The sequence below is a fragment of the Hemicordylus capensis genome, chromosome 5 (assembly GCF_027244095.1).
Source record: "Hemicordylus capensis ecotype Gifberg chromosome 5, rHemCap1.1.pri, whole genome shotgun sequence".
Classification (NCBI taxonomy): domain Eukaryota; kingdom Metazoa; phylum Chordata; class Lepidosauria; order Squamata; family Cordylidae; genus Hemicordylus; species Hemicordylus capensis.
The window spans coordinates 58,211,363-58,239,222 of NC_069661.1; the positions used below are offsets into that span (position 1 = coordinate 58,211,363).

General features: G+C 42.2%; 1 protein-coding gene across 3 annotated transcripts in view; it reads right to left on the bottom strand.

Moving 5' to 3' along the window:
* The window catches only part of RNF150 (ring finger protein 150), a 159,600-nt gene that overhangs the window by 41,816 nt on the left and 89,924 nt on the right, over nucleotides 1–27,860 (bottom strand). For 2 of the 3 annotated variants that reach the window (XR_008308274.1, XM_053254342.1), the window contains exons 2-7: nucleotides 22,831–23,081; nucleotides 15,935–15,958; nucleotides 15,250–15,321; nucleotides 14,704–14,786; nucleotides 7,690–7,786; nucleotides 3,619–3,829 (exon numbers count right to left, since the gene is read on the bottom strand). Coding sequence is in view for 2 of the 3 variants with exons in the window: in XM_053254342.1 (XP_053110317.1) it covers nucleotides 3,619–3,829; nucleotides 7,690–7,786; nucleotides 14,704–14,786; nucleotides 15,250–15,321; nucleotides 15,935–15,958; nucleotides 22,831–23,081 (738 nt within the window). In the remaining variant the exon portion in view is untranslated. The remainder of the gene's footprint in view (nucleotides 1–3,618; nucleotides 3,830–7,689; nucleotides 7,787–14,703; nucleotides 14,787–15,249; nucleotides 15,322–15,934; nucleotides 15,959–22,830; nucleotides 23,082–27,860) is intronic. The other variant, XM_053254344.1, reaches the window with a different exon arrangement.

The window sequence follows — 27,860 nt, forward strand, 5'->3', positions numbered from 1 at the left end:
CACCCACACAAACTGGCTAGAGTTGCATTAGCGTGAGGGTTCCCAACCTGTGGTAATCCAGATGTTGTTGAACTACAACCCCCATCATCCCCAGCCACAATAAACTGCAATCTGCACTAGTGCAACCATAGAAGTTGTGCCCCAGTGGAATAATTTATCTGAGACACAAACAAGGTTTTGCAAAGCATCGTGCAACTTCTCAATGTCTTCTGTTAGTGCAAGAACTATTTTGAAGCGCAGACATGCCTTTATTGGTTCCACATCATTGTGCTATGTCCTTATGCTAGTTCAACAGCATTATGCTAATGCATCACTAGTGTGGATGTAGTAGGCTATTATATAGACAGACATGCATGCACACATATCATTATAATTTCAGGCAGAATGATTTCCTCTCAACAGGTTTCTAACATTTCCATTTGAAGGATGTAATTTTTTTACTATTAAATCATCTTAGGTAGTTCAATATTCAGCACAAGTTAACATTCTATATTAAATTCCACATTAGATTTTATATGAAAAAGATTTATGTTCATTGCATTCTGATCCAGCAACAGGTTTTTCTACAACCACCTACACTGCCATCAATAATAGTCACATATGAGAGCCAGCATAGTGTAGCCAGCACAGAGTGTTAGACTAAGACTGGGAAGACCCAAGTTCGAATCCCCACTCAACCATGAAACTCACTGGGTGACTCTGGGCCAGTCATGTATCTCTCAGCTTAACCTACCTCACAGGGTTGCTGTGAGGATAAAAATTAGCATATATACCACTCTGAGCTCCTCGGAGGAAGAACGGGATATATGTAATAAATAAATAAAATATGTAATAAATAAAAATAAATAAATATTGCATTAGTTATTAAAATGATAAAATCTCAAACACAGAATCAATAAATTAATGCTATAATCCATTAGCAAACACTGGTAATGGTCACCTATTTAATTTTAAGTCAAACACTTAAAAATGCCTCAAAGTTCTTATATTTATTAATTAGTATATATAACTATTATTTCAAAATAAATATGGTCACTATAAAAATAACCATGTTCTTTAAACTAGAGGTAAAAATAAGCTCTATACAGCCAAGAAACAATTTGAGGGCCATCAATCTGAGGGCCAATTACAAGATATATAATTGAACAGTCAAGGTATATGTCTGAATGTTCAGCCAAGAATATTTCCCAGTCATATAGACAGTACCCAAAGAATGTCTGCAAAAAATTAAAAAAAGAATAAATGTCTATGTTTAGCCACAGTTCAAACACACATCTAGAGACAAGCATCGGTGAAATCTTCCCTAACAGTGTTTATTACAATTTCAGCTTGGCTCCTTAAAGCCTGCGAATGCAACCCAGAAGCCTAGATGTTGGAGAGATCAAGACAATCGCTTGACCGAGCTTTGTCAAAGTACGCCAGAACATTTGTTTCTATGGAACGTGGGTAATGTCAAACTTTCCATCCCCGGAGATGATCAGAACTTTTCCAAAGAATAGCTTCAACCAAAATGCAGCTTTAAAATGGTATTTAAATCAAAGCCCAAATACCCTCATAACCCTCAAAACAGAAAACATATAAATATGTTTTTGAAAACAAACTGTGAATAGCTGGAAGCAGCCAAAGCTTATCTATGTCACACTTTTTGGACATCTCAGATTTCTCACCCAGCCATGGAGGATGACAAGTGGATTTTGGAAAGGTTTGCTCTTTTTGTAGTGGCTGCCTAATGCATAATGAACAGCAGCCAAGATCACACCTGTTAGAGAGCTGTTCAGTCTTCACCGTTTCATATGAGGCCGTCAAGAGAACATCGTTTTTGCTCCTGGTGTATTGTAGCATTTCCTCAAGCCAATGAAAGATTACATCTCTCTCAGTTTTCCTCTAATAAAAACATTTTATTTATTTTAAATATTTCTAGACTGGTTTTCTACTGAAACAATATTAAAAAGCAGCTTACAGAGAAAAAAGAACAATAAAAACACAGGGCAAAACAAGCAGCAGATGGTTCAGAGTCACTGGAATGGATAGGTATGGACTGACCAGCAGGGGGAGCCCTGCTAACTAGGCAAAGAGGCGCCTTTTAAAATGGAGGCTCTTTCCTATTTAGCAGGATGAGAATAACTGTTCCTATGTGGCCCCAGCATTGTATCCATCCAGTGACTGTCGCTAGGGTCTACCCTGTGTTTCTTTTTAGACTGTGAGCCGTTTGGGGAAAGGGAATCGTTTTCCTCTTTTAAAAATGTAAACTGTTTTGATAACTTTTTTGTTCAAAAGTGGAATAATGATGATGATGATGATGATGATGATGATGATGATGATGATGGTACGTATGTCGCACAGCGTTGTGCCATTATTTCCAATCAGCTCTGCTGCAATGGGTGATTAAAGAAGTAAGAATGCAAGTGTGCAAATATTTAAAGTTGTGCACCTCGACTTTGGGAGCACAACTTACATTGGAAACAATTTGGATGGGGCTGTAGCTCAGTGGAAGAGCATCTGCTTTGCATGCAGCAGGGCCCAGGTTCACTCCCTGGCCTCTCCAGGTAGGGCTTGGAAAGACACCAGTCTGTAACTTTGGAGAGTTGCCTCCAGTCAGTGTAGACAATATTGAGCTAGGTGGACCAATGGTCCAACTCGGTATAAGGCAGCTTCCTTTATTCCCAAGTGATTTTTTGGAAGCAGAGCTAGTCTTGTGGTAGCAAGCATAACTTGTCCCCTTTCCTAAGCCAGGTCTTTCCTGCTTAGATGTCACTGGCTGCATCTGAATGGGAGACTGCATGTGTGAGCACTGTAAGATTCCCTTAGGGGATGGGGACACTCTGGGAAGAGCAACAGAAGGTTCCAAGTTCCCTCCCTGGTATCTCCAGATAGGGCTGAGAGAGACTCCTGCCTGTAACCGTGGATAAGCCTCTGCCAGTATGTGTAGACCAGGCCTGCTCGAACTAGCCCCCTCCCCAGCTGTTTTTGGATTACACCTCCCATGATGCCCAGCTACAGTGGACAATAGCCAGGAATTATGGGAGTTGTAGGCCAACATCTGCAGGAGGGCCGAAGTTGAGTAGCCCTGGTGTAGACAATACTGAGCTAGATGGACCAATGGTCTGACTCATTATATGGCGGCTTCCTATGTTCCTAAGTTGTGTTCCTGAAGTGCCAGTGCATAACTTTTAAGTATTTGCGCTCTTGTGCAAGGACTGCTGGTGCTTCCTTAGATCCCCAAGCAGTGTGGGCCAATTGGAAACAATGGCGTTTCCACCCTCTGTGGTGCACCTTCAGCAACATTTTCATCTTCATTATCCCATCCAATCAGGGAGCAAGTATTGTCAAAATACCATGCAGCAAATCAGGTTTCGTTTTGAATGGATTCCAGAATGCAATTTATTTTATTATTTTTAGCACATTTTTATACTGCCCCATATATGAATCTCTGGGCAGTTTGAAGAAATTTAATATAATGTGAAATGAGATATCCATTTCTGAACTGTTCCCAAATGGAACTGAGTGGTTCTGTATATTTCTACTGAAAACATTTCAGAACATACAGCCACCAATTTATTTGCAATTACATTGATAACATTCCCTTTGAGCAAGCGATACCAAGAAACAGAGACTTACTGCTTGTGGTGAGGTTACTTTCCCCAACTTGTGGAAGAGGATCTGCATCCTGGATGACTTGTAATACTCCAACAGTCCGGACAGGAGGATCCAGAGCTACAGAGCTTTCATTCACAGTTATGTCACTAGCTCCTGTAATCTGATTGGTTGGTGGCCCTCCTATAGAAGCTTCAAAATCTTGAGGTATGTCATCTATGCAATCTGCATTTGGCTAATTGAAACAAAAGAGAAGAAAGAAATGGGAACAGGAAGAAAGTTTCTGAAAGGAAATGACTGTATTTTAATCACCCAAAGCAGTATTTGCTTTTAAAGCCATATTTATTGCTTTTTGTAATTCTATATATTGCACTGTTATATAGTTCAAGCATATATTTGGGCTTTTAATTAAGTTGAAGTGAAAACATGAATGTTTTGTATTAGAATGCAAATATTTCTGAAAGGATAAGCATTTTGAAAGGATTCTTATCTTAGTTTTTTGTACAAGAGAGCTAAACAACAGTTCCCCCAAAACAGTAATCCTGACTTCAGATTCCCTTCACATACATTTTCATTGAAATTAGTGACACATTTATTTCATTAATTATATACTGCTCTTCAAACATATCTTCCAGAGCAGTTTGCAATAAAGCATCATCATTAGAAAAATAATAATTAAAAACACAATCCATAACAACATTTCTCTGTGGTTACCCCAGGGCTTTGGAATATGCTCCCTGCTGAAATAAGAGCATCTCCTTCTCTGTTTGTTTTCAGGAAAACCCTCAAGACTTTCCTGTTCTCGCAAGCTTTTAATTAGAATTAATAATAATTTTAATAATTTGTTTTATATTGTTTTTATCGTGTTTTATGTATTTTAACCTGTGATTTTAATGTTGGGATTTGTAGACCGCATAGAGATTTATATATCAGGTGGTATAAAAATATGATAAATAAAATAAATAATAAAATAAAACAGTTGCTGCCAGTCAGCGTAGAGAATACTGAGCTAGATGGACCCAGAGTCTGACCTGGCAGCTCCCAACATTCAGCTTCCCACATTCCTTCCTATATTCCTACAATTTAGGCACCAGGTAAGCTTTTCTGGAGAAGCAGTTTCATAATCAGGGTGCTACGACCAAAAAGGTCTCTGAGCAGAGCACATGGGAAAATGTGCCTGTCCATTCCTGGGGACTTGGGATCATCGGGGGTTGGGGGAAGGAAGGAGATCATCAGGGGTATCTAAGAAAGGAGCCCCGCTGAGGCACAATGGATCCACAGTGCTCCAGGGCTCTTCTGAGGGAGCAACAACTCTGGCTGCTTCAGCTTTAGAGGATTTGGACGGTGGTTATTGGGCTCAAGAATAACCAGGCTGGGGTGGGCTCCTCATCCTCTGACAGAATCTCCTTCAAGTTGTTACCCAGATTAACCCTGAAAGCACCCAAATCTTCTTACACAGCTGATAAAGGGGGAGTGGGTCCCTGTTGGTTCTGCTGCGCCTCTAAGTGGCATTCAATATCATCAACCATGGTATTCTTCTGGACCGACTCTTGGGGGAAGGATCCAGAAGGTGATGCTGAGGGACTACTGCTTGGCTCCTTGGCTATTGGCTTGTGGGGTTCTGCAGGGTTCGGTTTTGTCCCCCATTCTGTTCAACATCTACATGAAACCACTGGGGGAGGTCATCCAAGGACTTGGACTGAGTTGTCATCAATATGCAGATGACACTCAGCTCTATCTCTCCTTGTCACCTGATCCTAGAAAGGAGGTGATGACCTGAATTGGGGGCTGGATGTAAACTGAGCTTGAATCCAGAAAAAACGGAGATGCTGTTGGTCAGTCGGAGAGCCATGAAGGGATTTGACTGGTTCTGGATGGGGTTGTACTCCCCTTGGAAAAGCAAGTATGCAGCTTGGGAGTACTGCTGGATCCAGCTCTGCTTTTGGATGCTCAGGTGGAAGTGGTGGCCAAAGGTATTTCTGCAGACCTTCAGCTAGTGTGCCAACTGCATCCTTTTCTTGAGAAGACAGAATTGGCCACAGTTACCCATGCCTTAGCCACGTCATGGCTGGATTACTGTAATCCAGCCCCTCTACATGAGGTTTCCCTTGAACAATATTCACTGCCCTTGAAGAATAAGCTAGTGCAAAATGCACCAGGTAGGATTTTCGCTGCCTGTTGGCAGCACCCATTCTGAAAGAGCTGCTCTGGCTACCAATTTGTTTCCGGGTCCAATTCAAGATGAGGGCTTTGACCTTTAAAACCCTTAATGGTTTGGGCCCTGGATATTGGAAATACTGCCTGCTTCCAAGAGTTTCTGCCATCTTGACAAGATTATCGAAGGAGGCTCTGCTCTGTGTGGTGATGGTGAGAGGCTCGGCTGTCGAGCACGTGGGACAGGGCCTTCACAGGCATTGCCCCCAGACTATGGAATGCTCTCCCAGCTGGCATCCGCTCCTCAGCCTCCATCACATTTTTTAGAAAATGAAGCTCTTCACCCGGGCTTTTATATGAGAGTACAGTTTTTACTGCAACTGCTTTGTGTTTTATATTACCCGTGGCTAATCCCATGTGTGGTAGCTCTTGTGAGAGTTCGCGAGCAACTGCCACATAGCCACGGGTATGCTGCCGCGGGTGGCGAGGGAAAGCGCCCACCGGGCTGGCCGGGGAAGGAAAGTCAGGCCTGCGAGCAGAGAAGAAAAGCGCCGGGCACCAGCCAGGTCAGCAAGTAAGGAGGGAAGGGAAAGCAGACTGGGAGGGAGAAAATGGACTAGGGCTGAAGGGGGGGGCAGAATAATGGACTGGGGCTGAAGGGAGGGAGGAGAGACAGGGAAGACTAGGGGTGCAGACGCTCTGCGCCAGGTCAGCTAGTGTGTGTGTGTGTGTGTGTGTGTGTATTTCTCTAAGGCATACCCATCGCTAATCCCACGTGTGGCAGCTCTCGCAAGAGTTTGTAAGTGAGTTGCTGGCAGGGGGAGAGGAAAGTGGCGGCGCTGGTGGAGAGGCTTCCGGGCAAGGCGGGCAACAAAACAGCATGGACAGGGGAAGAAAACTGTGGCAGGCAGGGAAGAAAAATGTAGTGGGTGGGTAGAGAAACTAGAGGCACAGATGCTCTGTGCCTGGCCCAGATAGTTTGAATGAAATGCATAGGAACATAGGAAACTGTCATATACCGAGTCAGACCATTGGTCTATCTAGCTCAGGATTGTCTTCACAGACTGGCAGCGGATTCTTCAAGGTTGCAGGCAGCAATCTCTCTCAGCTCTATCTTGGAGATGCTGCCAGGGAGGGAACATGAAACCTTCTGCTCTTCCCAGAGCGGCTTCTTCCCCTGATGGGAATATCTTGCAGTGCTCACATATTAAGTCTCCCTTTCATATGCAACCAGGGCAGACCCTGCTTAGCTATGGGGACAAGTCATGCTTGCTACCACAAGACCAGCTCTCCTCAAAGCAGTATAGAATTCAATCAATTAAATGAAATAAATATAATATACATGGTAAGTGTTTTGTGATAAATGACTGTTAACATGGACATTTCTTCCCCACAACACTCCAGGAGTCTTAACCTTTGGTATCTACTAGGTACCATGCCTATTTACAGAGTGTTATATCAACAGCAGTAGATCATATTCATTCTATTTATATATTCTGCAATAAAATTCTCATATTAAGTAGAATCACATGGGTCATGTGAAGAATGCATGGCTTATATTCCCTTAATAGCACTTGTTGGGGGGACCGGCCTTGGAATACTCAAGAGTAAATCTTCAGCATGAGAATATATTGCCCAGCATGAAGATGCTTGCTCTTTCACTATGAATGAGTTGAACCTGGAACAGACAGCGTGGTGTAGTGGTTAGAGTGCTGGACTAGGACCGGGGAGATCAGAGTTCAAATTCCCATTCAGCCATGATACTTGCTGGGTGACTCTGGGCCAGTCACTTATCTCTCAGCCTAACCTACTTCACAGGGTTGTTGTGAGGAGAAACTTAAGCATGAAGTACACCGCTCTGGGCTCCTTGGAGGAAGAGAGGAATATAAATGTAAAAATAAATAACATAAATAAAAGTACCCTATTGCATGAAATGCTTACCGGAATCCCTAGCGCCTTTAAGATGTTCATTTTACACATAGGGCAGGTGCGATGATCTAGCAGCCATGGATCTACACAAGATTTGTGAAAGAGATGCCTGGAAAGGAAAATAATGACATTGAGTTCAAATCTGTCCATATATAAGCTTTGGATGTTCTCTATTTCCCAAAGATAGAGTAGAGATAGTCTACTTTGAAAAGGCTCAAATGTGTCTTGCAGCATAAGGGGCTATTTCTGAGAAGGAAATATTTTTGTCAAGAGAAAAACCTACTGAAAGAAAGTCTATGCTGAAAAATAAAAGTGATATTAACATATTTCAGTTGATAATGCCTGCTTTGTGGTTTAAAATGTGAAGTTAAAGCAATAGCACCTTAGATTAAAACTTGAGGAAACAGAACAATATGAAAGTAATTTTCCTTAATAAAAACTAGAACCTAAAAACCATGTATCTATTGACAGCTGATTTATCACTCTCAGAACGATGTGAATAGTGCCACAGATAAGCAAATTATTCCCTGTCTCCTATGGTTCTCTGACAAAATATTCCAACCGAAGACATAGATAATTCAATTATTTGCCTCAGTAGGCAAAGTATACAGTTCACTGCAGCAAGTATTAGCTTTGTTTCAATATCATCCACTGCTTGTTAATGATTCACAGGAACATACTACAATTAGAGGTCTGAAAACTATGCAGAGGAAGATTCGTTAGGACAACAAATGCACGTTGACAATATACCAACAATTATTCAGTTTAAGAGTACAGATATATTACAACCTGTGCTGGTCTTTGACTGTAATAAAGACTGATTGATTGAGTACAGATATAGGATTCATTGTACTCAACTCTTTATGTATTAAAATGCTCTCAAAATATCGCTAGTCATTTTCTGTGCCTTCTCAATTTCTCATTTGTAATGTCTTCATCCAAATACCTCAAAACTGATATTGGATCCTACGTTGCTGCATCCACAGTACTTGGGTTGACATACCGTTCTACTCTGGGTCCAGAGCATGGTCTAAGGGCACACGATACACAGCCACCTTACTGAAGCTAAGCAGGTTTGACTGTGGTCAGTGCCTGGATGGGAAACTCATGTATGCCACCTTCGGGGACGGGGCTATAGCTCACTGGGAGAGCATCTGTTTTGTGTGCAGAAGGTCCTAGGTTCAATCCCTGGCAGCTCCAGGTAGGGCTGGGAAAGGCTCCTGCCTGCAATCTTGGAGAGGTCTCTGACTCAGCACAAGGCAGCTTCCCAAAGTTCTTCTGCAACACAAGTGATGGGATAATTTTATTGCTTCTCTATGTCCCTATATCTAAAGGGAACAAAAATCCTTAAGAATAAGCTATAGCCAGTCTAACTTGTTAGAAGATGCAGAAATAAATTACACAGTTTTTGCCTTTTTTTTGGGAGGTGGGGGGGGGTAGAACTATGTAATGTTTACTATCCATTAATCAGTCAAACAAAAACTAAGTATGGAAGATCAGGTGTCAGGGCTCATTCAAATTCAATTCACTTTTACATATTTGCCAGGAGAATAATTCTTCATTGGGGACATATGCTGTTAGGGAAATTATAGTCTCTATTCACACTGAGAACATCTTGCCCCAAAGCATGTCTGAAGGTACATATAGCAACTTTGCTGAAGCAAAGTAGGTTTAGGTCTGGTTAATGCCTGGATGGATGCTCTTTTTAATGCCAGTTTTCTGGAGCTGTAGGTTACAGAAATGTCATGAAGCCACGTACCAAATCTGGATTGCCCATTTCTCCCTTGTCTGCAACAGGTGAGGCTGATAATCTTATTTGATGGGGGAAAGGAAGATCACATTCAATAAAAAGATTGTGAACATACTGAACATTGAGGGCAGCAAGTTATCTATCTATCTATCTATCTATCTATCTATCTATCTATCTATCTATCTATCTATCTATCAAAATTGTATTATTGCTTTTTCTGTTAAAGGGCTCAAGGTGATTTACAACAAAAATACAAAATACAAAGCAATCAAAGGAACAGATAAAGAGAATATGGGTGTGCATGGACTGATATTTGCGGTCCGGTCTGAATTTGGACTGAACTGCAGGTCTGCAAACTGGTTTGGTTCGTTCAGCAGTTAAGTTCGAACTGGTTTGGCGGTTCGAGGGCCACTGAGGTTGGCGCGGGGTGGTGGTGAGAGGCACCTTTGAAAGTAAATTGGCAGATCTTTACTGGCAGTGCTGCTGCTCCAGGCAGCTTTCAGGTAGAGCAGTGCTCCCCCCAGCAGCCTGCGTGCTGCCACCATAGCTCCAGCACTTACTGCACATGTGCAGAGGCCAGGTGAGTGCTGGAGCTGTGCAGGCTGCTTGGGAGAGCAGCCGATAAGGACTAATTTACTTTTAAAGGTGCCTCTTGCCTCCACTGCTCCCCGCCCCCCCAGCGCCACCCTCAACAGCCCGCAAACCACCAAACCAAATCAGTTTGGTATGAATTCAGCGGTTTGGTATGAATTCAGACCGGACCACGAACATTGATTTGTGCACATAAGAGACCCCCTACCATGTGTGTGTATGCATATGTGCACATATATACATGACACAGAGGTAGTCATAAGTAAAAATGATACAAATGTAGGCAAATTAAAATGCTTGGGGGGAAGGGTTCTGACAGCATGCCTGAAACTCAGCAAAAGAGGAGTGCTTAGTAGGAACACAGAAGCTGCCTTCTACCAAGAGCAAGTAAGCTGTTCCGCAACAGCTGATGCCACCAACAATGAGGTGCTGCTCTGAACAACAATATTTCTTGCTTCCTGAAAGGTAAGAACTCAGAGCAAGGTCCTCTTAGAAGATCTTGAAAAACAGGAGGCTCATATAGGAGGACACAGTCTTGTGGATTTGGTGAGACCAAGCCATTTAGGGCTCTATATTGTAATAACCAACACTTGAAAATGGGCTCTTTTCACTTGAAGTGAATTGCTCATCTTTTCAGTTAACATGATTTTATTATTAAAAAACGGACAGGTTAGTCAGCCTAAACCAGGCATTTCCAACCTTGGGTCCCCAGATGTTGTTGGATTACAACTCCCAAAGGCCATTCTGGCTGTGGATGATGGGAACTGTCGTCCAAGAACATCTGGGGACTACAATAACTATTATGGAAAATCCTTTTGTGACTTGTCAAGATCAGTATAAGAAAACCCAGATGATACTTTAAACAAGAACACACTCACTCTGTTTCTGATCAGGAATGCATATGCTGTGCAATGTGTGAAATTAGATTAGAAAGTCTTCCTTTGTTTTTAAGTTCAAGCATTGCAAACCTTACCCAGTTGCAGAGCATAATTCAGTATAATGTTTCAGTCAGTGGATGTTTGTATTTCTTACACTTCTCAGCCCTCTTCACCTATTGCAGTGATCTTTGGTTTCAACAAGGCTAGCCATGCTGAGTGAGTCAAACTCAACATCTGTTAGATCATACCCTTCTGCACTTTCAAAAATTAAATTCATTCGATTAAACAATAGGAAAAGTCCTTGCCCACTGAAGCAAGTGAGAGCATTGCCTTCTGAATCAATTGGGTGGTTTGTTTGGACCAGAATAGCTGCACATGCTTTACATGAGATGTGTCCATGCAGCAGCAGCCTTTTACTAACTCAGCCAGGCAGAGGGAAGGAAGAATTGTGCTACTCTTCCCTTCTTCCCAGAAGTGCCTGGTGCCAACTAAAAATATGTCCCTGAGGGTCAATCAGCCCTCTGGGATCTATTTTAAGGTGGTGCAGGACACTTCAAGGGGAAAGAGAGATTGGTGGATTTTACCCTTCTGCATGAGTGCTGGTGCTGCGGTTGTCAGGAAGCCTTCCGTAGCATGGGCACTTCTTCCTGTAGTGTACATGCTTAGTGAGGATTTCAGCCAACATTTCCCCACCTTAAGTATCCATATTATACCTGACCTTGGGTCGCAAATAAAGAACCTACCAGTTTTAGTTCAAACTGATACGATCCTCAGGATGTATTCCTGGCTGACCCTAACTGGGTTATCTGGGTAGACTTCCTAATCTCTTGCAGCTAAGGGCTGCTCACACAATGTATTTGGGTACAATCAGCTCTTGGAAATGGTGTGCCCCTGATTTCTATCTGTTGACTATTAACCTGTATAGTCACATGTAGGGTTGCCAACATTGCATTGGCTCAATTCGGGATAGGGACTGGGGGAGGTGCGAGGGGGCCCGGGGGTGTGGCCACCTAGAGGCGGAACTTATCTGTTTGGAAACCACACACCAGTGAGTGAGGGACCAAGGAGCTCAGCAGCAGCAGCAGCGGCAGGGAGGGACAGAGTCTGTGGAGGAGAGAAGGCAGCCGGCGAAAGACTGCCTTCCTCTGGCCCTGCCTTCCTCCAAATGAGGGAGATGGGCTGATTTTAGGCTTCTGCGCAAGCGCATAATGCGGGACCGTTGGTAATGTTTGTCACATATGAGCATCTTTATGCAGAAGCCATCCCTGTGCACACAGGGCCCCCTGATGGTGCAGATGCAGCCTATGCAAATGTATGCATTATGTGCATAGTCAGGCAGTGTATGGAGGGCAGAGGCAGCAGCCTAAGGCTATGCATGGAGATGATGTTTGATCAGACCTTTGGTGAATAGGGATATGCATTTGCATGTTAATTTGGAAAAAGACAGCAGGTATGCAGATAAAAGGTATGCTCTTTGCAGTGGAGGCTGGTGGTTCCTGGAAAGCGGGGGGGGGGCACTAGACAGGACAGGTGATGATTGGAGTCACAGGTAGTGAGCGGTGGAGCCAACTGTTGGAAGCTGCAGAGGTGCAGCCAGGACTAGGCAGGTGCCTTAGCAATAACTGGCAGAATGTAGATTTGTAGCTATTGAGTGGGATCAAAATACCAACACACAGACAAGCACACAAATCTCAATTGCTCATCACAGAGATACAGAAAAATATGGAAAACATCAGTTGCTTTATAGTGCTTAACAGTTGCATCTAACATGGCTGGATCAAAACACAAGCACACACATACAGACAGGAGAAGGACTGTACAAGCCACAAGTAAAGCACAGACCAACTACAAAAGGCTGCTACTGTGGAGAGTAAATGCATTCTGAAGTCACCAGGGCAGCTCTGTCTGCATGATTATTTCAAAAATGAATACTACTAATTATAAATAACAAGAAGAAAGAACTCTGAGCCAGTGTGGTACAATGGTTAGTGTGCTGGTCTAGACTGGGGAAATCCAAATTCAAACCCCCATTCAGTCATGAAACTTACTGGTTGACTCTGGGACAATCACTTCTCTCTCAGCATAACCTCCTCCTAGGGCTGCTGGGAGGTTAAATGTAACCATGTGTACTACTCTGGGCTTCTTGGAGGAAGCACAGGCTATACAAGTAAAAATAAATCTCTATAAGCCACAGGTAAAAGAGAGACTAGCTACAAATGTGGAGAACATATGCATTCTGAAGTTACAAGGGCAGCTCTGCCTGCCTATTTAAAAATTCTTACATAAATAATAGAAAAACCACAGATTCTTCAATGATGTTTGCTGCAGCTATGAACCATCTCCTCTAACTTAGAAGACAAAATGGGAAACAAAGATGCATGGGGACACCCTCTCCCTACTCCATGCCTACTACACTCTCTGCCTGCCTTGGGTGTCCACCACTTAGTCTGGGTGTGTGTGTGTGTGTGTTTATAGAGACCACTTCCTTAATCCTTACCCAATGAACCATAATCTTCAGTGGACATATTAATGTTACAGATACAGGCCACAACCCAGAAAAAAACCTGGCCCACTCTCTGCATAGCAAATTGATTTTTAAAAGTATTATCCTTCCAACAGAATCTATTCCTTCTCTACCCACACGGAAAGCCACTTCTGTAATTAGCTGAAAAGCAGTTTGGACTCAGAAATCCATGCATATGCCCTAAAAGAACTTTCTGGTTTCTTATGCCAATTTCTAGTCCAGTCTAACAGTTTGCTGCTCCTTCCAATGTTTTATGACATGTCATTTTGGGAATGGGTCATAATTCTTTACATACAGAACAGACCAGAAAGCAGTAGTTGCATTTCTCTCTTCCAAACAAACACAAACAAAGAAGCCAGCAAGATATCAGAACAGCCAGCCAGCCAACCTGCTTTCTAACCAAAATGGTAATTCGATCCTTCTGAGTAGGTAAAAGAAAAAGGCTTCCCCCCATCCTCTGGGCAATCTGATTGGCTGCCTGAGGAGTCAATCAGCCTAGTCCCTCTCTGATTGGTTTATAGGGTGGTCCTGGGTTTGCCCACTTTGCAAAACCAAAAGTGAGCATGGTTATTGGCTCCTCCCTTATTAATATTTTTAAAATATGGGGCTTTTTATTTGTTTGAGGTTGATGCTACCATGGCCCGTCTCACAAATCTTAAAGCAGCAGGAGGCTGCAGGCAAGAGCAGCATGGAACAACAGAGGGAGGCAGCAGGCACCCAAAATGAAGGCAGAGACAACAATGCTGACTGAGAAATTTAAGTTGAACACTGCCCACTTTGCCCATAGATATGATCCGCCCCTGGCCTTTTGTCACGTATGGGGTTGGGGGAGCTGTACAATTAACCTGTTTTCGGGTTCAACTACTGAATTTGGTTTCTCTTTTAGTAATTCAATTACACAAAACAAACACAACAATGACAAAAAGTACAGATTACATTATATTACCTTGGATTTAACAAGGTATTTTTTTCTATAATACTAAGCCACCATGGACACTGGGTTAGCCAAAAAAGCTTGGATATGGCCACACTATCAATGTTACTGAAGAAAATCAGTAAACAAATTGCTTCTATTTTAGGCTTATCCAGAGAGTTAGTAAAAATCCTGATCAGTGAAATTCACTAGCTATCAAATCACAAGCACCGATGGACTGTAAACATTATTTAATTCTTAACAAAAGGAGAATAAAATACTTCCAGTCTGTAAAGACCATCAAGGAATCAATTATCTTATAAAAACCAAGAAAGGTTATATATCCAATTAGATTATTAGAGCAACTTACCGGCAGGGCAAGATCCGGACAACATCATTCGGTTTGTAACCTTCAATACAAACAGCGCAGTTGTCAAAATCAGACTCCGTTTCCTATGAAAATAAGGAAGATAAATCTTGTTAAGGAAATCAAAGTGGGTTGATCATAAATCTTGTTAAGGAAATCAAAGTGGGTTGATCATAAATCTTGTTAAGGAAATCAAAGTGGGTTGATCATTTGTAACATTACAAAATCACCAAACTCTGAGGGCTTGATCTACTCCACTATGGATTCAGTGCCCATGTGCAAATGGAAATTCACGGCATGTAAAAGAACCTGGTTTCACCCCTCACTCTGTGGAAAGTGAGTATGGGCACTCATACATCAGACTGCTATAGGGATTGGAGGGCCTGTGTGTCCCTTCCAGTGTCCTGCCCTTCTCACTCAGTTCAGTCAACGCCTACAAATATATTTTTGTGGCAGCAAATAAGTTTTCACTGGTTTGGTTTCTTCCCGCTTCTCACTGAAAACCTTTTTGGGGAGGGAGGATGAGTTAAGGAAAAACTGAAAAATTACCTTATCTCCTTTCCTTATTGTTCTGACCTGCAATTTGCTGATTGCTTTCTTTGCAGCATCTCCAAGGCGGCGCTGAAAATACAAACGTCACTCTTCACTAAAGAGCATACTTCAGGCAGAACAGGGCTGGCTTCAACTTTCAGGGGGCCCTCGGCAAACTGCCCTCTGTGGTCTCCATCCTACCTGGGAGGGCCCTGGGAGAGTTGTTCCACCACTACCACACAAAGGTTATGGGCACGTGAGTGGTCTCAGGGGTCAGAAGAGGGCCCTTCTAAGCCTGGACCCACAGCAGCTGCCCAGTGAATGCTGGCCTCCGGACACTGGCTCTGATGCAAATGTGCTCATGTGACTCTGTGTAATAGCTGTTTGATAATCCAAAGCTGTTTTCAGTGAAACAGCAAAGTGTATACGCTATGTATATGCAAGCTATTGCATCCAGAGAGGACGCAGCAGAGACAGAGCACCTGATGCAGCATAGATTAAATTACAGTTCAATGAGAATTTAATAAAGTTAAATATGATGAATACTGACGAGAATAAACATTTTGACTAAAAGGATTTCAGTTTCAACTATTTACTGAATATTTAAAATCTTTCCATGCTTTGGAGCTGGAGTTTTTATCTTCTCTCGCTTGTTAGATGTGTATTTTAATTAATGGTGTCATAAATGCATTAATATACGTACATGGGCAACATTTGAGAGATGAGCCTGAAGAGAAAGAAAACAAGCAGATACAGTTGAGTGTTCATGTAAATAACTCCGGGTATAATTAAAACAAGTTTAGGGCCAAAATAAACTGTATGGGAGATCTGTGACTGGATCCTGATTCCTGCTCCCACCCCCCTTATTTCAAAGAAGCTACAGGAAGCTACTAATTTGCGAATTCAATGAAATCTGAACTTGTCAGGATGCCAAACATCAATACTAATGTAGGCATCATCAGAAGCAGCACGATGAAGCAATTTTGCTGAAGCCAAGGAGGTCTGAACCTGGTCATTGCCTGGATGTGAGACTACCTGGGAGACCTGCTGATACTGCCTTGAGTCCCATCAGGGAAGAAATATATGTATATAATATATAATGTGGTCTCTCTTAAATTAAGCAGCGGGAGAGCAACTGTCCTTATCCAACTCCAGCAAAGCGTTTTTCTTGTGGCTTTTGCTGGTGTCTACATTGCGTTTGCAGATTGTGAGTCCTTTTTGGACAGCGATCCATCTTATTTCTTTTTCTATACAAACTGCTTTCTGGACTTTTTTTGTTGAAATGCAGCATATTAATAATCAATACAAGCAGTAATAGAAGTAGTAACAGTAGTAGTCTGCATCTCAATATACTTGCTTATCATATAATATCAGACAGTTCTGCTCATTTTTATTTATTCAGTCATTCATTACATTTGTACACCACCCCAATCTTCCATCTCTGGGTGGTTTACAACAACATAAAACAAATTAAAACAGACATAAAAACCTCAAAATGATTTAAAACCATAAGTATAGTGAAAAAGCCTGGGTGAAAAATGTCTCTTTAAAGACTTCTTAAAAGTGGTCAGAGATGGGGAGGCTCTTATTCCAGCAGGGAGCACTTTCCAAAGCCTCAGGGCAGCAACAGAGAAGGCCCGTCCCTGTGTAGCCACCACACAAGCCGGTGGCAAGGCAACTGCAGACGAACCTCTCCGTATGATCTTAATAGGCAGTGGGGCTCATGGTGAAGAAGACGTGCTCTTAAATACCCAGGGCCTGAGCTGTTTAGGGATTTATAGGTTATAACTAGCACCTTGTATTTGCCTGGAAACTTATTGGAAGCAAGTGTAGTTCTTTCAATACAGGAGTATATAAAATGTATATAAATATAAAAATATGTTAAATAAGTAAGTAAGTAAGTAAGAAATATGGTTTCCTCAAGATGACCAGGAGACTAACCTGGCTGCCGTATTCTGTACAAACTGCAGTTTTCGGATAACATACAAAGGCAACCCCACATTGAGTGCATTGTAGTAGTCAAGTCTGGTGTTCCCAGCATATGTACTACTGTTTTGAGTAGTATATATCAATCAGACCTCCTAATGTGGGCAGGTACAAAATTCAACAAGGTTGAATTCAAAATCAAAACGGTTGCTTTGGAGCTGGAAGATTCCTAAAGCATCAGAATCATCATAATGTCTTCAGGAGCTAGAATGCTCTGAAATAAGTCCAGTTCCAGAAAAAAATCACTGTATCATCCTTGGGGGGGGGGATGGTTAAACCCCTCCCCTTACCTACTTCTATTATTTCTATTTTCTATTATTACAAACCTAGTATTGTAAATAAATAGGATACATGTTACAGACAATTGTTCTACATTATCTAATGGTGTTTTGTTTTGTTTTTTAAAGATCACATTATTCTTTGGTTTTTAATAGTATTTTTTTCTGATTGAATTATTGCAAACTGCCTTGAGGTTTTGTTTTGTTTAAAAGATAGGCAGGACATATGTGGACAAAATAAATGAATATATACTGAATTAACTATCTCTGCATGAGCAAAGTAGTGTACGTTTACCATCTGCCTGAGGAACTGAAGAATTAGGGTAAAAATTATACCACATATTTTTGCATCTGAAGGCTAGAATGTGAATCATTCCTCACCCATCTGTTTCCATTTGCTTTTTTGTTTGTTTGTTTTCTCAGGGCACCATTCCAGTTTCCAGTAAAAGGGGGAACGACGCACAGGATACATTCAGGATTAAGTTGCAAGAAGTACTTTTATTTTAAGAGCACTTGCTGTGGCTTCCTTGCTTCTTATACCACAAAATGGAAGCATAGCTAGCAAGGTTACCAACATAGGTCAAACTGTCATTCACACTACCCATCCTCTTTTTTTTTTTTTTTTTAAACATGGGTGTGGACTGGTCTCTGGAGGGCTCACATGAGCCCTCCGGAGCTCATTCTCAGCCAGCATTTTGAGTCTCCCCCTTTTCTCTTTTACACTTGGGAAAGTTTAACCCCTGAGTTTCTTTTGTTAAACCTCAGTTGGCCAGCTATCTCAGCTGCCCACAACTTTTCAGTTGCTCTGTCTATAAATTCTAGTCCAATGTCTTTAGGATTTTGACAATATATTTGGTTCAGGCCAAGTACCCTCTATGTCAGGGGTTCTCAACGTGTGGGTCCCCAGATGTAATTGGACTTCAACTCCCATCATTCCCAACCAAAGGCCAATGGGGCTGGGGATGATGGGAGTTGAAGTCCAATAACATCTGGGGACCCACACGTTGAGAAACCCTGCTCTATGTGATACTTGTCTTGGCTTCCTGAAACCATTTACACACTAGACCCATTAGCTGTATTTCAAACTGAACCAGTGGTTTCCCTGGCTGAAGTTCTAAGGTTTCAACCTTTTCCCCCAACCACAACTTTTGGTACATATGTTTTTCAGCCATAACATAAGCAACATCCCCTCCTTCTGGCATGTTACCAAAACCCTCTGTCAGCTCCCCGTTAACTAAACCGGGTATACAACCCATATACTTGCCCTCCTGGAGACCCCATTTCTGCGCAGTCTGTTCGAAGGTGACAAGAACCACATGGGGATCCTCTCCTGGGGTGAAATCCTTTGGGGTGAACTTGGCTGGCTGTTGCTACAACTCTCCTGTTAACGTTGCTTTTATTCCTGCTCTGGCTGCCTTTTTTCTTGGCGAAGGCACTTCTCCTCTAGTTGGCGTTCTGCCTCATACTGCTCTCTCATACGCTTGAGCTCTACCTCTTGTTTTCGAAGGTCTGCAACATGTTCGTAGAGCTGTGCCCACTGCAGACAAAGACGGTCTCCCTCTAGACAGCTGCAGGCCTCCAGCTCGGCATGATGCTATTATTGTTGTTGGCATAGTTGCAGCTGTACTTCTAGTGACTCTTTTGCAAGGGGGGGAGAGGTTTCTTTTTTCACAGTGAACATTTCCTATTCCTGCTTCACCAGATCTAGGATCTGGGCCTTCAGAGAGTGAAGGTGCTGTGGTTCCCAGAGACGCCTTTCCTCTGGTTCCCTCTACTTCTGGAGGTATCTAAGTATCTCCTGCTTCTCACAATCACATTTCTCTGGAGCTTGGATGGGTGTTGCAAAACTTCTGATCAGGAGAACTCTCATCTCCACCACAACTTTCCCTTCAAAGGGCAGTCCATAGATTTGACAATTTTCAATTAGAGCTGCCTTTTCCATATGCAGGTACTCTGTCATCTTGCTAACCTATCTGGTCCCTACTCCATAGACCCAATAAAATAAATTAACCCCTTCTGCTCAATTGGGAGGGAAAGAAATTTTATTTTTTTAAATGCCAGTGTCCAATAATCACTTTGCCTCCAGTGAGTTATGTATCCCACTGCTACTACCACATGTGGAGGATCCGCTCTTCTGCTAACACATGACATGGATCTTCTGGACAATTACAAGTTTAACTGCTGCCCCCAAGTAGACTTTTGTGCTTTAGGTTGAGTCTACCACAACAGTTTTTCAACTTCTATTGCAAAAATAAACTGTAAGGCCTATAAGTGTGGGGTTGAGAAACAGAAGCTACAAATTTTCTTTAGAGGTAAACCAGGAATTTTTACTTTGCAAATAGTTCAATTTTAAATCAACACTTGCTTCACAAGTTTAATGGGGGGTGGGGAACCATTTACCAAAAGAGTATAAGGAACAAACAAAATGTGGTCAAAGACACATCCACTAACCTGACTCTCACTGAGCCCTAACTTAAGAGCCCTTGATGATCACTTTTAGCAACTCTGTTTTTTTACTTAATTCAGCCTCAGGTCCTGTTCTTTTCCAGTTCTTAGTGATTCCAGCTCTGCATAGATTATACCACTCTGCCAGTGATTTAACAACATTGCTACAGCTTTGTGCCAGCAATTCTTCAGTTCTGCAGTCTCTTTCAGACTGCCTTTCTTCATGTCTTAAGCTGTGACTGCAAGCTGAACTTGTCTCGGATTCTGCAATGCATTCTTCACCATCTTCGTCTTCTTCCTTTTTCCAGATTCTGACTCCGACTCTTGTCTCAGACTCCAACTCTTACTCTTTCCAACTCCAGCTTCAACTAACTTGTCTTACTGAACTATCTATCTATCTGTACATATTCATTTGCTCCAACAGTTTGTTAAACAACCTAGTCAGTGTAACTCAAAGCTCTCTCTATGTTTAAAAATACAACCAATATAATTAAACCTTCCTTTCTCTCCAAAACCAAACTGTCAAACTATTTCTCTCTCAAAGTGGAACTAGAGACAAGCAGCCATGAACTCTTGACCCTGACAGGTTTTTTCATACACAGGGACTTGCAAGCATATAAAACACACAATCTTATTTACAATAAATAAGAGGTTTTAGGAATATCAGTGCAATAATGCATGGGCTTATTTACAACAAGAAGAGGTTTGGGAATATCAATTCAATTCAATTCATAATACAATTCATTTACAAAACCAAGCAGTCTAGGTCTTGTTCCTCCACAGCTACTTTAATATAAATCAAAGGCGAAGGATGCCACTAGTGTAAAATACAATAGGCATGAAAAACAGTATAAGTTGCTTCTGAAACTGGTTACCATTACAGATGTGCACAGAACCGGGTGTGGGAGGTTCAAAAGCGGTGTGTGTGTCGCACTTTAAGGGTCGGGGAGGGTGCACTTACCCCTCCCTCCACTTCCCCCCCACGGCGCTCCATTATCAAAGGCTCCTTCGGGGAGGCAGCACACCTCCCTGCCACCCCGTCCCCTTTGCCTGGAAGTAGCAGGAAGTACCTGGCACGAGTGTGTGGTAAGTGCACCCTCCCTTGCCCTTAAAGTGCAGTCCCCTCGCCTTCGAACTGGCCGAACAGCCGGTTGTTCGAACCGCCTCTGAACAGGTTTGTACACATCCCTAGTTACCATGCAGCACTTTTTAAAGGATTACTACTGCTAAGTAATCCTTATATGTTAGCTACTAAATGCTCAAGAGAAAATAAAGACAATATGAAAGACCAGCTAAAAGTCTTGGATTGGTTTATTTTCATATTTGTTTTCCTCATTTAAAAATGAAATGTGTTAATTGACCTTACAATACTGTTATTCCTGAAATAAAAAACAGTGTGTGTGGGGGGGACATTGCTCAAGTTTGCACAGCATGTGTGTGTCCCCCCATCCCTTATATAGTAGCCTAGCCATGTACTGCAGCCTGTTTAGGGTTGCAAGGTCCCTGCAAGTTAATGGTTTCCAGGCGATCTCTTATCCAGACACTGAGCAGACCCAGACTAGTTAGCTTCAGCAAGATTCTTACACTGTCAGATTGTAACTTGGGCTCAATTATTTAATTCAGCCATTAACAGTGCTGGCCATTTCAACCTTGAGCTAGCAGTGAAGTGAAACATTTCTTGGGAGGGTGAATGATGAGGGAACTGTTATTCAGGCTACTAATGGAAAGAGGCTGGTTTTTAAAATGTGACCACTAACACTGGAATAAGTCAAAGCTCCTCCCACTAACATTTCCCCTGCATTTAAAAATTCTAAGAACTGTCATGCAATGTAAGCATTTTCCCACTCACACTGAGGCCACTTATCTGCTCTTGGCACAGAGCTGATTCTGTGGCGAAGATTTGTGCAATCAGCTCCCACCCACGTGGTTGTGTTGTTTAAATGTTCTGTCAGCCATACAGAGCCTACTCATGGACTGTGGTTTAGGTGAGAGATTGTAGTTCATGGGAGGACACATGCTTTTCATGAAAAAACCCCACCAGGTTAATCTTCCTTTAACAGTGCTGCCAGTCAGCTTAAATATGGAACTAGATGGACCAATAAAGCAGTGTAAAGCAGCATCAATTGCATTTAGACACAGTATCATGCTAGGGAGAATGCTCAGTATCTCTGATACAGGGGTTCCCAACCAGTGGTACTCCAGATGTTGTTGAACTACAATTTTCATAATCCCCAGCTACAAATTGACAGGACGACAGGAGCTGTAGTTTAGTAACATCTGGATTACCACTGGTTGGGAACCCCTGATGTCATATAATCTCTTCCAAGTTTTATCCCTATTAATTTAAAATCAATAAGACACATAAAACCAATGCATAAAGACACACACACAAAATACATGATAAAATTAAAACAGCAGCTAGAGCAAAGTCACCATCAAAAAGAAGTTTAAAAGTCACAAGCCTGAAAGGTCTTTATAGTATACTTAAAAGTAGAAAGGGTAGGGTTTGACTAATTTTCCTGGTGAGCGAGTTCCAGAGTTGCAGGTACAGCAGCTAGGAGCATATTTTTTCCAAGCTTTGGCTGACCCACCAAAACTATGTGCCTTCCTGGATGAAATGGACTTTACATTTGTACATATGCTTTGGTAACCATCTGACTATACTGCTGTGTGCGCTCTACATACGTCAGTCCATGAAGCTGCAACTCCTTGCAAAAGCCCTTGCAAAACAAGTCCTTGTTTTGAAGTTGCAGTTGGTTCAGAGATGGGGAAGCCATAGGGATCATATAACACAGATCTTGTATGTTTTTCATGCATTTCCCCTTTCCCCCCTTTTACATTGGCTAAATTCAAGGTGCGTGCATTTGCCTTTGTATCCCTCTGCACTCACCTGGTTTCTGTCTCTGGCATTTGCATATCTGAACCTCTGAATATAGTAGAAGACCAGCCATGCCAGGGAGATGATCATCAGAACAATGAAAGAGATGGAGACAAATACCACAGAGGTACGGCTGACAAACTTCTGCAGGTTACGGGTTCCAATAGTTATGTACATCATCACAGTAACATTCCGTTCCAGCAGACTCACTATCTCCTTTCCCTTTGGCTCAGGGATCATTATTGCTACCACATCTTCTACACCTGTCAGATTGGAAAGAACAAAAAAAGAAACATTAGGGGGGTGGGAATCAAGAAAAGTGGCAGCTGTAGTTTTAAGAAAGGAGAGAGGAAAACCCCACACAATTAAAAAGGCAATAAAATAGAAGCATTTCCAACATTCCGTGTGATAATCGTGTCATTTTCTATTGAGGCGGAAACCACAACAGAACCCAAAGAGGACTTTAGTTTCAGCAAGAATAAGTCATCATTCCAGCGTCCTAAAAAGAAGGAGAGATTCAAACTAAGGGCTAATCTACAAGGGACAGGCAGCTGGAGACCTGAGGCTTCAATCTGGCCCCCTGAGGCTTCCCATCTGGCTTCAGCAGCGCTCTCACTCTTTCCTTATGATGCACCTCAGTGGCTTCCTTATGCACAAACTGGGGGGCAGAAGGCACTTTCAGCCTTCCTCCTCCCAGAGGCTCTCTCAGTGCTCTCCTGTTAATAGGCGTCCACTCATTCAGGCACAGGGGAAAAAGAATCTTTAATTCCTCTTCTGCAGCATGAACAACAACAGAGGTCCTGGAAGAGTTCTCCTGTGATGCCGCTCTACGGTCAATTCTCTGAACAAGCCAAAATGCAGGCAAATGAAACTGAGGGGCACTAGGAGAGAACTTGCACGGTCATGATGTAGGGTTAAAGAGCCCTTTGTCTTGTGCAGATGAGAGACAGTGAGGAGGCACAAAGGGCCAGTTTGGATGATAAGTCCATGGCTCACGCGATTAAAGGGGAGACATGCCAAGAACATGCCTGTAATGATGTCTTTTGTGATGTCCCAATGTGCTTCTGGCACAGTCATTTACTATGTGAAGGATTCATCCAAAGGGCCACTCTACACCTGCTCCAAATGCTAGCTTAAACTAACATGCGGAGCTGCCATTCAGATGAACACCCCTTCACATAAGAAAGGGATCAACAAGGAGGGTGTTGATGCTGCAAAAGAGCATCCACCTGGTATGCCCCCCCTCCAATTGCATGGGTTAGGATGGTATTATTTGAACTGGCCCAAAGGTTCTAGCATAGCCGTTCCCCCTTGTATGCTAATTTTCTATGTGCAGACATTCTTTTCTCCATGCAGAAGCAATCATGTGATCCTTACCTGCAGTCTAAAGTCATTTAGTTGCCTAAAGGCAAAGTGGCATATAGCCTTACCCATGCTGATTGCATGAACTAAATCCCAGAGAAACCCTTTAGGGACAGAAAAAGGTACAAATGCATGAGGCCTCTACACTGCATCACAACCACAGTTTTCAAAGTTCTTGAAAGTCTGGAGTCAGACTATCTGTCTCAGAGCATAATTCAAGGAAAAGTACAAGGCCCAAAGGTAAAGTCATGGAAAATATATATAAGATTTGCAAAATCAAAATAAATTGCTGATACCTGTTCAGGGTAAATACCCTGAACAGGGAACAGCAATTCATTTCACTTTGATTGATTGATTTTTTTTTAATTTTTACATTTTATATCCTGCTCTTCCTCCAAAGAGCCCAGAGCGGTGTACTACATACTTAGGTTTCTCATCACAACAACCCTGTGAAGTAGGTTAGGCTGAGAGAGAAGTGACTGGCCCAGAGTCACCCAGCAAGTCTCATGGCTGAATGGGGATTTGAACTCAGGTCTCCCCGGTCCTAGTCCAGCACTCTAACCACACCACCACGCTGGCACCACTGCTGGCTTTGCAGACCACCTGCTCCTGTATGAACCAGCCTGAGACTCGCCACAGGGGTCCTACATCCTGGCCTGCCTTTAATTGGAATATCTTTGCAGATACCTTAGGCAAGGTCTATTTAGTGAAGGCACCACACCCGTGCAATATTCCTCCGAGGGAGTTAAGTTAGGCTCCCACTTTCACTGAATGACATCCTAACTAATGAAGCACGAGTGCAATGGCAGAAGCTCCAGGGTAGCACCAGGGTATCTGAAGAATTCCAGACTAAGGCTGCACCAGTGTGTGTGTGTGTGTGTGTGTGTGTGTGTGTGTGACAGAGAGAGAGAATATGAATATTTCAGGGACACTCCCAAATACATATTCCTGAGGGATTCATAGGGACATATTTTTGGGTGGCACAGAATGCTTCCTAGGGAAGGGAAGGTTGTTGAAATTTCCCCCTACCACTAAGCCAGCAATGTAGCTTAGCTAAACTGTTCAGCAGCAAAGCTGAACTTCTCCTATTGCTGGCATCTATTTTTAACAAGGCAAAAAGCGGGATTTAAATCATAAAAACTAAAAACAAATTGTTCTGGTTTTAGTATGCTATGGCTGGGATATCAAGCCCTTGCCCAGGGTATGCACACTGAATTGTACTTTTGTTCTGCCAAAGGAAAACTCTCTTATTTCTAACCCTTATGGTTACAGCTATTATCAAGTGTGAAGTGTCATGGCACTGACTCAGGAAGAATCACAGCTACTAATCTTCAAAAGCAAGGTTGGCCATAGACATGGGAAATCTCTAATCTGCATAAGCTGGCAATTGTCTCCAGATGAAATAGGAGTACTTTCCTTTAGGTTTTACTTAACAACATTGCCACTCTTCCTTGGCACATATTTGCCTTCACCCATGCCCTAGTTAATTTGTGAGAGTAGAAAAGGCTGTGCAGTGAAGAGTCTTAGCAGACATCAAGAAGGTAGCTGGAGAACAGGGCAGAAGAACCCTGCTAAGAGAGATGAATTGCCTCTCTTTATTATGTCAGCGATTATTATGCTTTCCACAAAATGAGTTTGGCTTTCAGCTTCTCGTCCTTGGACTGCCAGAAATTGAAGAAGAGCTGGATGAAAACTATTGGTTTAACTTAGTCTCATCAGGATACTGAGTTGCTGAAATTCAGAATGTGGAAAGAGAAGTTATATTCCAATAGCAAAAAGGTCTGCAAGGAGACTTGCAAAAGGAAATAACGTGAGATAATTGCTACCTCCCAGATATATCTAAATATGTCTGTCAATAAATATGTCAGATCAAATCCATCCTCAAAATAAGAGCTGCACATCTAGTTAATTACTGCTCTTCCAAAACACCTTCTCTCGCTTTTTAAGTGTGTAAGAGCTAGAGCTTATGGGACATCTCTGAATGGGAATCGAGTACTGCATAGTGGCTCCATCTTGTCATCCTGCTCTCTCTTCGAAGGCTGATTAACTACTTCCCTTTCCTTGGCATAGATGGAACACAGGTAAGTATCCAAAGGACACATGGAACTCGAGAACATATCACAGGAAGAAAACTCTGCACAAAAACTGAGACAAAAAAAGGACAGTGGCACCTTGGAAATGAATTGATTCATTGGGATCTGAACTGAACAGACAACTTTGTTTATTAAAAAACCCCAACACACAACTAATTCTTTTGAGTGTCTTAGCAGAAAGATAACCAATAAACCAAAATGATTTATTATATTACTTGACTATCCTTATTTACATATCATAACTAAAGCTAGGGCAGACCACAAATCCAGAAATCAAGGAGGAGCTGGATTAAAAGCCTCATTTAAAAGCTGGATTTTAAAACGATTGGTTTAATTTTGTCTCATCAGGGTACTGATTTTCTGAAATTCAAAATATGAACAAGAAGTTATATTCCAATGGCAAAATGGTTTTCAAATACCTTTTAAAGTGGTGATTCTCTTATATTTAAGCGGGGATGGGGGGAGCAACTGCCCCTTTCCAACTTCAGCACAGCATCTCTCCAGTGGTTTTTGCTGGTGTCTACCTTTCATTTTAGATTTTGAGCTCTTTTGGGAGACGAAACTATCTTATTTATCATTTTCCTATGTAAACCTCTTTGAGAACTTTTGTCAAAGACTGTATATACATATTATAGTAGTAGCAGTAATGGCTTTCATAGGCATAATTCTTGTTCAGAAGGGGTTTCGGTAACTTAAGCTGAGAAAAAGTGGAGGATAAAGCATATTAAGCTAATTATAATGGGAATTCAGCCACCTACCATATTATCCAAGCTAGCTAGAATGTTATAAACAAGAACACAGCATATAACTCTAAAACAGTTGCTGTAACAACAAATATAAGTAATATTTTTGGGATCGTATGTCTGTCCAAGCTTTACTTGTGAACAGTAAAAACTGAAAGTCAAATAAGATAACAGTGTTCTATTTTTTATTACCCTTCTGCCAAGACACCCAAAAGATTTACATTTTAAAAAAATCAAAGTTGTCTCAAGACAGCTGTCTCTTCAGAAACTGATAGCATAAGCTTCTAGGACTGGTCTGCTTCTTTTTTAGCCTACTTTTCAGTAGGCTTATGAGATCACCTGGCATTGTGTGGGTGTGTGTCCCCCGCCCATCAACTTCGCAATGCCTGGACCAATATGAACCAAATCTGGTACAGTTGTAGGGACAAATAGGGGCACCTCAACAGCGTATTCTGTGATGATGTCATCCACCCCGATCCAAGATGGCGGGTGCATAAACTTCTAAGGCACAAGTGGGCTAGCTTGTGAACTGCCTAACTGATTTGAACCAAATTTACTACAGCTGTAGGGACACATAGGGATGCCCAAATGGCATGGAGTGTGATGATGTCATCCATTCCAATGCAAGATGGCAGCTGCATGAACATCTGAGGAGCAAGCAGGCTAATTTGTGGACTGTCTAACCAATTTAAACCAAATTATGTACAGTTGCAGTGAGTGACACACAGGAACACTTAAATGGCATAGTTTGTGATGATGTTATCCACACCGATTCAAGATGATGGGCGCATAAACTTTTGAGGGTGAACCACCTAACTGATTTGAACCACATTTGCTACAGCTG